Source organism: Pieris napi, chromosome Z, assembly GCF_905475465.1.
Source record: "Pieris napi chromosome Z, ilPieNapi1.2, whole genome shotgun sequence".
Classification (NCBI taxonomy): Eukaryota; Metazoa; Arthropoda; class Insecta; order Lepidoptera; family Pieridae; genus Pieris; species Pieris napi.
Genome location: NC_062259.1, coordinates 9,405,519 through 9,415,558, shown reverse-complemented (window position 1 = coordinate 9,415,558; position 10,040 = coordinate 9,405,519). Strand labels below are relative to the sequence as shown.

Below are 10,040 nucleotides of genomic sequence, written 5' to 3'. Positions count from 1 at the left end.
GCCAAGCAAAACCTGTGGCTGGTTAAACTGTCTAAAATAATTTACACTTTCCGGGACACGGAGGAAAAAATGTAGTGAGTTTGAATAAAGAGTTATTTTTTTAGGACGAGAATCAACAAGCTGGTTGCTCTCCTCATGATACCGCCCATGGACACACACTACCTGAAAACGCATGCGACATCGTTTTCTGTCTTTTAGGAATCGGTACGTTCTATTCTTGAAGGACCCTTAGTCAAGTTAGGAAATACTAAGATGGGCAGCTGATTTTAAGTTATTGTTGCGAGCAATAGGAAGTTCCTTAATAATGTTCAGTTGTCTCATGACGGACGTCGATGTAATTCGGGTGGAATTTTAATTCGTCGTCGATGTCTAAAGATGAAAATCATCTGCAGGTGTTAATCCGAACAACTACTATGTAAATGTGGTATAAGATGCAGAGAGACTCGACATTTCTATGCAGGGCCAAAGGATCAAGCCTCTCGGAAAGTAACCGGTCACCAACGAATCGCTGACTGCTCGAATGCAATGGATGGAGGCGGTAGTGGGGAGCTACTGCCCATACATGAGAACAGTATGCTCAGGGCAAATTTACGTTTTATATATGTACCTATTGCAATCGATCGTCAGTACCGTCATACATAGACATTTTTTCTATTATTGTTATAGTTTTGTAGTTTTATAATAACGTGATTAGTAATTAATTAATATATTTTAAGGGCCTACTTCTAAAGCAAACTAATTACATGTTTTCCACACAAATATGTTCATGAAAAATGATTCCCTGATTTTATTAGCCATCTATGATTTATATAAGATCTTAGTGATTGATGATTTTGGCTTTATGAACCCCTAAATCATTAGAAGATAAAAGTCAAATGAAATCTGATGAAAACCATAGGAAGTTGATTTCGAACAAAACCAATACAAATAAAAAAATGATAACATTATAGTTATTGATTTTAATGGTATTAGTCCCAGGAGGCTGAACTTTTGTGGCACAGACTAAGAATTGTTTGTTTAGTGGCAAAAGTGTATATTTTGCGCAGGCAATCCTTTAGTTATTAGCCTGCACCAGGTGTCAATGTCAAATGTCAAAAGTGATGTGTTAGTTTCGTGTACCTTTGATATGCTTGAACGTTGAAAGTTGAAACCCGTAGAAATCAAAACAAATATCACAAACCCAAACCAAACATTGGTTTTAATAACTAGATTCAAATTTTAATTTTAATATCTAGATTTAAAATTTACCAGTATACTTGCTACCAAAATTATGTATAAATGTAACTTTTAGAAAAACCAAACTGTGTGTTGTACAATTTAAAATGTATTTTGTTGTTGTTTCTATTGGTCCTAGATGGTGAGTGTGCCATAAAATTGGTATTTTTTATTTATAACACCTAATTTAATTTATTAGCTAAATTAGTTATCGTTTGCATTCTAGTTCCTGTTACCATGATTTTTTATCAAACATGAAATATTATTAAACTAAACATGAAAAAATAATAAAACAATATTGATTTAATAAATTTCAACCTAAAGACATTAAAACCAAAATTAATTAACAATTAGTGATGAATAAATTAAATGTTTTCTCTACATAGATTATTAAATTTACTGGTTATCTATATTTTTATCTTATTTGATATTGCTATATGATTATAAAAAAATATATTTTTTACATAAAATGATTTTCAGGCTAAAGTATAATATGTGATGAAATAATAAACATGCTATCAAGATGTTTAATTTAGAAACATATGTCACTCCTATTTTGCTAAGCTACCTGGATAAATATGTGCAAAATTTCAAAGCTGGAGATGCCCAGGTAAAAGATAAAAAACTGGCATAATATAATATATATATAATAAGATATATTCAATGTACCTGAATAAAATAGAGATAATAGTTATATCACATGCACTATGAATGGTCTAGCTAGTATTATTGTACTAGACCTACTCTTAATGCATTGTAGTAAGAAATAGAATCTGCCATGATGGCGATAGATTTCAAGGTGTATGCCAAATATTTCCAAAATATTTTTGTAAAACATTGTCTGATCTATGCCTTATATATATATATGACATTTTAAATAATGTAAATATTGTGCTCTCCATCTAGGTTTCACTATGGGGTGGTGGGGTCACATTACATAACTTAGTGCTAAAAGCTGGGGTATTGCAACAAGAAGTTGCATTACCTTTTACACTCATCTCAGGACGAATACATGAGTTGCTTATACAAGTGCCATGGACCAAGATTATGTCCGAACCCATTGTGGTTACTATTAATACAATAGGTAAGTCCTTAAATATTGTTTTTATGCATATATAAAATTTTATTTAAATATCCTTACATCTTGCATGAAACTTCAATGGCGTTGGAGAGAATCAGTTGTTCCATTGTTTCTGAATTCTCAGAAGACTAATTCTTAAATTTAAATCTAAATATTAAAGAAATTAAAAGCCAGTAAAACAGTTATATAATCCACATCTTTAATACAATTAAAGTAATGAAAAATAAAACAAGCCAATAGAATTTTACTTAATACTTTTTTATTATTTCAGAATGTATTCTCAGTCTTGATGCTCCTCCACCAGATGAGAATGCTATACCAGAGAGACGGAGGTAATTTCCATTAATTTATTTAAAAAGAAATTTATAATAATATCTAATTATTAAATATATTAATTGAAAACCAATTTTCGGTTTAATCTCATTTCTCAGAAATATAACAAGGAAAACATTTAATTTAAGTTTAATTTTGGAATAGAGAAGACAATCAATGATGCGTATTATATATCATGCTAAAATTTCACCTTGATCGGTGCAGAACTTTTTGAGTTTTTGAAGTGTACACAAACCAACATAACATTTTTATATTTAAAGATATATGACATTGCTTTTAGAAGTCAAGTGGTGGAAGCTCCTCCAGGGTATATGCAAGCATTAGTTCGTCGTATAGTCAGCAATATATCAGTGCGAATCAACTCGCTCATTGTAAAATATGTTCATGACGATATTGTGATGTCTTTAACGGTCAAACGACTAGCTGTAGATAGTGTTGGTGCAGATTGGGAGCCACTCTTTGCTGGTAAGTGTTTTGCATCATATACATAGTTCAATATTATGTGTTATTTACGATATATGGTTGTTAGGAAATGTTATTTAAAACTAAGCTTATTCAGTAAAACACCTTAATCTGAAAAGAATATGCTAAGAAACTCAGCTGGGTTAAATTTTTGTCAGGTATGTTTACAATATAAAATTGTTAAGTTTGTTTAGTCAATCTATATCTTTGGTGAGATTTTAACTTTAATATATATACAGGGCGTCGTATCGCTTTTTGTATAATAGCAAATCATTCACGTATCCCCAAAAGAAGAGATATAATGGTCCGAGGATCTGGTCGGCCATCTAATCGGTCCATTTGTACCAAACCAAGTAGGAATACATCAATTTAGAATTCTTTTTCACATTTGACTCGGTTCGAATCCCAGACGAGACAAGTACTTTTTAGAAAATCATTGAATGAAGTAATACTTACTTTTCAAAATAAAATAAAGTCTTCTTAGAGCAAAATATCCTATCTACGATATTTCAGGTACTTTCTCTTGATGTCCCATAGTCTTGACGCCCTGTATAATTATTATATGACAATTATTGTATACTTATACATGTATCAATTCTCAGCTGATGAGAATCACACGACTAGAGTCTACGGACAGAGGAACTAAGTTACATATACAGTAGTATACCTACACAAAAAAAAATATGCCTTGAAGTGTAGATCTGCTCTTTTAGTTTTTTGAATTAACATAATTTCAATCAGATCAATAATTTCTTCTAAAGTCTTGGCCACTGTTGACATTAATCATAATTAACTTAATCAGTTTTATTGCACTCTTGTCTCGTCACTTGCTATTTTTATATGTGATTATTTTTGTGTATTAGGGGATAAATAATTTTTCGTGATTGTAGATATAGACCCGGAGGATCCGCTTATTAGGCGCCTGGTTCGATTAGATGACCTAACCCTCTGTCTTGATAAATGCGATTCTGATGGTAAAATCAGATTTTACCAAGAACCCTTACTGTATCGATGCCAACTAGACCTAAGGTATGCTATTTATTAACATATAGCTATTTGTGTGTGAAACAAAAATATTTTATACATTCAAAGCAATGAACAAGGCTGAACTCTGTATAAGTGTGACTTATTGTTGTGGCTTACCGTTCTAAAACAAACCATCAAGCTAAAATGTTATCGTACCTATAAAGATAAAATAAACCTATGAAGGAAAAAGATAAAGAAAAATTGTTGCTAACACACATAATGCCATATAGTGAGTTTATTATTATGAATTATATTCGAGAAGAACATTTATTACGATGATGTTCATTTTAAGCAAATATTTACGTACAGGGTTTTGACGCGCTTGATCTCCGCAAAATCACGACGCGCAAGCAGTTTTAGTGTTCAATTGCGATCTAGTCTCATGTCATGGGGAGTAACAAATGAACAGTTGGAGTTGTTATTAAGACTCTGTAGAGATAATGCTTTATCTAACAAGACACCCTCGCCCGTGCCTAAGCAATTGTCACAACTACCACCATTACGTAAGTGTTCTTTCATTTTACTCCGTGAACTTGAATTTTAAAATATTATTTAATTCCATAAAAAATACACGATACAGGAAATTAATTAAACAGTTATTAAAAAAATAAAAGCTTTCTCTTTTATTTGGTTAATTGTTATATCTTTAGCTCCAGCTCTCTCTCGCCCGCGGGTATCACAATTTGGAATTATCTCTATATAAATAAAATTCTCGTGTCACATTGTTCGTTCCCATACTCCTGCGAAACGGCTTGACCGATTCTTATGAATTTTTAATGCATATTCAGTAAGATTGAGAATCGGCTACTATTTGTCTTTTAAACCACTAAGCGATAAGAGGTGTACATCCCAAAATTTTATTCCTTAGACAATGTTTTTTATTTTAATTTTTTATGATATATCATACAAAAATGCATACAAACCCTATTTTTTACCCCTCTACGATCAATCCCTATTTTTTATTATAGTAGATAGTTATTTTTATTGAACTAAAAAAATATTTTATAGAAATAATATACATGGCAAAACAACGTTTGCCGGGTCAGCTAGTAATAATATAAAATAAATGTTTCTCTTATTTTTTTGCAGTTTCTTCATCATCGAACTCGGCCGAACCAGTAAGAAGTGCAAGCTGGTCACAATGGGCCTGGTCATGGCTCCCTGCCTGGTCGGATCGCGAAAGTCGGGAAGAAACACTAGCGCCCTCTGCACCTATACCTATCATGTTTGTGATTTATCTAGAACAAGTGGCGTTAGGATTCAAGGTATATATTAAATAATAACTGGGTTCTGTGGTGTGACCTGCGTTATTTAAGTCGTAGCGGGAAACATCCCGACTTATAACGTATAAAGCCTTCGACCAATAGACTCGATAATATTTAATTTAAACCTTCCTGAGTTCAATTAAACAAACACACTCTTCAGCCAAATCTACTATATAAAAATAAGTCGGGTTTTCCTTCCTGACGCTATAACTCCAGAACGCACGAACCGATTTCCACGGTTTTGCATTCGTTGGAAAGGTCTCGGGCTCCGTGAGGTTTATAGCAAAGAATTCAGGAAAAATATCAACAGAAAAGCGGGATCACCAAACGAAATGTTACATAAAACGAAGCCATCTGGTGGCGAAACGGAGTTCGCCGAGTTTGCTAGTAGTATATAAATGTCTTGACAATAGTATACAAAATGAATAGCAGTAAAAGGTGAAAAGAAAAAATACTTGACTACTAGTGGACCCCACAGACGTTGTCCTGCATGATATTTCAAGCTATTAGGATATTAAAGTATGAAAGTACCGAATGCAGCGCCACCTGCCGGGCTGATTTGTGAATCTAAACCATTCCCAGATCCCCTTGAACACACACAAAAAATTTCATCAAAATCGGTCCAGTCGTTTGAGAGAAGTTCAGTGACATACACACTCACAGAAGAATTATATATATAAAGATAAAATATTCCTTTACATTAATAGATAATAGAGACAGGGTTCGTTTTTGAAGCTATTAATTATATATATTTATATATTTATTAATTTTGCCATTTGCCATTTATTGTCTAACAGTTACTTTTTGCGAAAGATGTAAACTCAAGTTGTGAAACAAATGTCCAATACTTTTTATTGTTAAACGCAAAGTACAGTACAATCTCACTAATCCGGCACTTCGATAGATCGGCACGTCCAATAATCCGGCACCCTACGCCCACGCCTCCCTCACCCCTCTATACCTGTGCGCTTGGTCGCTGCGTCGTCGACTAGCAGTCTAACCTCAAAACTTATCACGTGCACGTGCTAACGTATTTGTTTTTTTCAAGTGAGAATAGTTTATAGTTAAAAATGACTCTATGAAATGTTTTATTTTATTTATTACCTATGATTTTTTCAGTATAATCCAGTAATCCGAACATTCCAATAATCCGGCATCCTCCGGTTTTTAATAGTGCCGGATTAGTGAGATTGTACTGTATATATTTTCTATCGATAGTACAGTTTTACTGGAACTCAACCGGAATTTTCGCTTCTGATATAACACATTCAACCATGAAAATCTCCTACATATGTTTAAACAGCTTTCTTTGTTAGGTCTTGGAGACAGAATTGGGTCGTCAGCGGACTCGCAACATCCTATCATTATCAGCGAAGGATGCTGTATTAAAAGGCTCTATATGTTCGCCAACCATGCTTCGTATCAAATTTGGTGCGAGGGATTTGTCGCTATCATCGCGTGGCCGATGCGTCTGTGGCTATGATAATATCAATACGGTAAAATATAATTTCATTTTATAGGTTGTATGTCGGTCAACTATGTTTTTACTTACTGACGTTATTTTATATCACTGTGGTGTAGTGCGTAGTGTCTATCTACGATACACGCATTCGCCCGCCGCCCAGCGGTAGTGTACTCATTGTGACATATTTTTAAACCACGGGCGTAATATGTATCCTGGTGCCGTAGTCGCGTGTTCTTTCAATTACTGGTTCCGTTTATATTATATTTTATTTATTTATTTATTCCATATCATTATTCTATCTTTACAGTAATTACTAATTCAATAGAACGACACAATATTTATACTCACACCAATTAACCTAGATAAAAACATTTAAACAAATATATTTATATAGCTAAATCTTATAAATAATAATATAGGAAGCAACTCTTGTGAACTTAGCCAGTGTACAAACAAATAGGTCTACCTTAACAGAAATTCTATTTATTATATGTATTGCTTGCGTGAGTGGTGCTGATGGTGATTTTAACCCTCACTGTAATATATAATATTGCTTTGATATATAATATCAACATTCATTTCCACAAATAATTCATTAAAATAAACTCAGAAAATTCCGGATGAAATTCGTAATAGTAATAATATTTGTTTCTTGATAAATTTCTTGTGAGAGTAAAATTTTAACTTGTATACATTATCATTGTCATATTTCCAGATGAAAGATGAACAAACTTTTTATTTGTTTAAAACAACGAATGATAATAATGAATGGAAATGGAAAGAGGACGATTTTACTGCTCAAAAGATTGAAGTAGGCGTAGCAGCGGATGAACAAATTCTGGAATCACCAACAAACGACGTAAGCCATAATAACTTATTAAAATCTGTACGAGATTTGGAATTATCTTTTCAGGATTATTTTGAAAGTAGATTAATATACTATTTCATATCTTCTTAGTAGTTTACGCAAGGTTCTTTATTTCTCTGCAAAATAATAATTGTTTATATTTAGTAGGCCCTAAAGGCTGATCACCTACTTATTCAAAAAATATATTAAAAACAAAATAGGAATGTGCCTGGCATGTGCTCTTTTGCTTGTTGGCTTCAAATAAGACAGCTTTCGCCTCTAATATTAATTATTTTAGCAGACAGCAGAAGGCGCACATATACAGATTGAGAGTCAAGGGCAAATCGCCGGCCCATCTTTGGAAACCGATGAAGAAAAAGATAAATTTTGGAGTGAAATGTCGCCTGTTATTTACGTAGAAATGAACCACGATAGAACGCCTTCTGACCAGCTAGTAAACCCTTATGACAATCCACCAAAGGACTTTGAGTATAGGTAATTATATATATAAATGCTAGGTTTATTGCAAGGGTCATTACTAGGGCCTATTAAGATTAGCTACTTTTCTCGCTTCCGTTCGTGAAACACACAACAAAATGAATTGTTTTATTTGTATAAAACCCATAATAAAATAATAGTGTAGACATTTGTTATACTTTTAATTCAATAGTTTTAACTGCTGTGGATAATTTATTGAGCCCTAGTTACACAAAAACAATCGTATAAAAGTTACTGCGCATTAATATCTAGTAAAATATTTACATTCTTTTTTTTCTATAAAAAATAGTATTATATAATAAATACTATGGACGTATGTGTTATGAGCAAAGTAAGTCTAGTGGCTTCAGCGTGCGACTGTCATCCCAGAGATCGTAGGGTCGAATCCCGTCTGTGCACCAATATACATCTATTTATGCTCGCATTTAATTAAGTAAAGGAGAAACATCTTTAGGAAACCGGCATGCCTTAAACCCAAACAGTCGATGACATGTGTTAAGCACGCAAGGCCGATCACTTACATCTATAAGAATGAAAAATAATAGGGCGGCTAGACCTTTTGTTTTTTTTACGTATAATTGAGTAAAGTTATAATATCATTTCAGTGATTGGGTCGAAGAGTGCGTTATAAAAGTGACAACTCAACCTATCACAATTAAAGTGTGTACGGATTTGTTACATCGTCTTAAAGTTATCAGAAATATATATGAACAAGTTTCAGCCCTTCAAATTCCAGGTAAGTGACTGTACAGTTAAAATAATTGTATGTATAATTTTAAAGTGTTTATTGAATATAATAATGTTTATTGAATTAATATAAAGTAGTTTTACATTACACATTTTTTTCTTATTACTCGTTATTGTAATTTACTTTAGTGCCATTGTTCGGAACCCGTTCACAGGTAAAGGAACTCCTTCAGCTTTTTCTATCCATGGCTTTTTTCTTCGCGTCCTGCTTATGCTTCTATATTCTTCTTTCCACCTTTTCCTAGTGCGCCTTCCGCGTTCCAGTTTCCTAGTGTCCTTTCCGTTATACCCTTGGTCCTTTCCTTATAGTCTTAAAATTAAAGTTATTTACCTATAGTAGAGCCAATTTGACATCTGACATTATTGGCTCCATAGTGAGTGAATGGATACAGACTTTAAACACATTTTATATAAAACATGTTTTTTCTTTTTTTGCAGTCGTAACTTTGAATAAATCAAATAATAATTATTCCCGCTATTACCTTGAATTTTGATTTTTTCTATTGTTAGTGTCGTTTTTTCTACAAACGTAGAATAAAGCGAAACATAAAATTTTTGAAAAGATATTTCTCTTGTTACGCCAAAGAAGTTGACTTCTTTAAAAAAACTAACGCGTATACATAAGTACACACATGTTTTTTTTTGTTAAAATAGGTTATTATTAACTATTTAATGGTATATCTAATAATCATGGGTCTCAACTTCCTAATGCTGTGAGACTAAGTCGACGTATCGGTTAGGGCTTTTCAAGACCTTCAGTAATGAGACTATGAATAAGAAAATATTAGCTAAACTATTGTTATTCTACAGAACCCCCGATGCGTACACTTACCGTGGAAGAATGCGAGGCATTGTCAGAAAATTTGCCACAGCGTCGTATCGGTTTTGAAATTAATGGTTTGCGCATACAACTGATACCTTGGGACCATTCTTTGAGGGAGAAATCAATCAACGTGCCAATTGTACTCGCTTTAGATGTACCTAAGGCAGTACTTAATGTTGCAGCGCCACTGTATTCGCATAGGTATGTTTAAATTTTATGTTTTTATTTTTGAAGTTATACTTCTTTAGGCGCGTTATGAAAAATTGATGAGAGTGAAA

At 33.0% G+C, this 10,040-nt stretch overlaps 1 protein-coding gene across 6 annotated transcripts in view; it reads left to right on the top strand.

Moving 5' to 3' along the window:
* The first annotated feature begins 1,143 nt into the window (after window positions 1–1,143).
* The window catches only part of LOC125062351 (vacuolar protein sorting-associated protein 13B), a 60,907-nt gene continuing 52,010 nt past the window's right edge, over window positions 1,144–10,040 (top strand). For 5 of the 6 annotated variants that reach the window (XR_007119242.1, XM_047668201.1, XM_047668202.1 and 2 more), the window contains exons 1-13: window positions 1,144–1,357; window positions 1,696–1,825; window positions 2,122–2,299; window positions 2,568–2,628; window positions 2,910–3,094; window positions 3,982–4,120; window positions 4,427–4,620; window positions 5,207–5,382; window positions 6,699–6,878; window positions 7,563–7,706; window positions 7,993–8,189; window positions 8,798–8,928; window positions 9,750–9,963. Coding sequence is in view for 5 of the 6 variants with exons in the window: in XM_047668201.1 (XP_047524157.1) it covers window positions 1,739–1,825; window positions 2,122–2,299; window positions 2,568–2,628; window positions 2,910–3,094; window positions 3,982–4,120; window positions 4,427–4,620; window positions 5,207–5,382; window positions 6,699–6,878; window positions 7,563–7,706; window positions 7,993–8,189; window positions 8,798–8,928; window positions 9,750–9,963 (1,886 nt within the window). In the remaining variant the exon portion in view is untranslated. The remainder of the gene's footprint in view (window positions 1,358–1,695; window positions 1,826–2,121; window positions 2,300–2,567; window positions 2,629–2,909; window positions 3,095–3,981; window positions 4,121–4,426; window positions 4,621–5,206; window positions 5,383–6,698; window positions 6,879–7,562; window positions 7,707–7,992; window positions 8,190–8,797; window positions 8,929–9,749; window positions 9,964–10,040) is intronic. The other variant, XM_047668200.1, reaches the window with a different exon arrangement.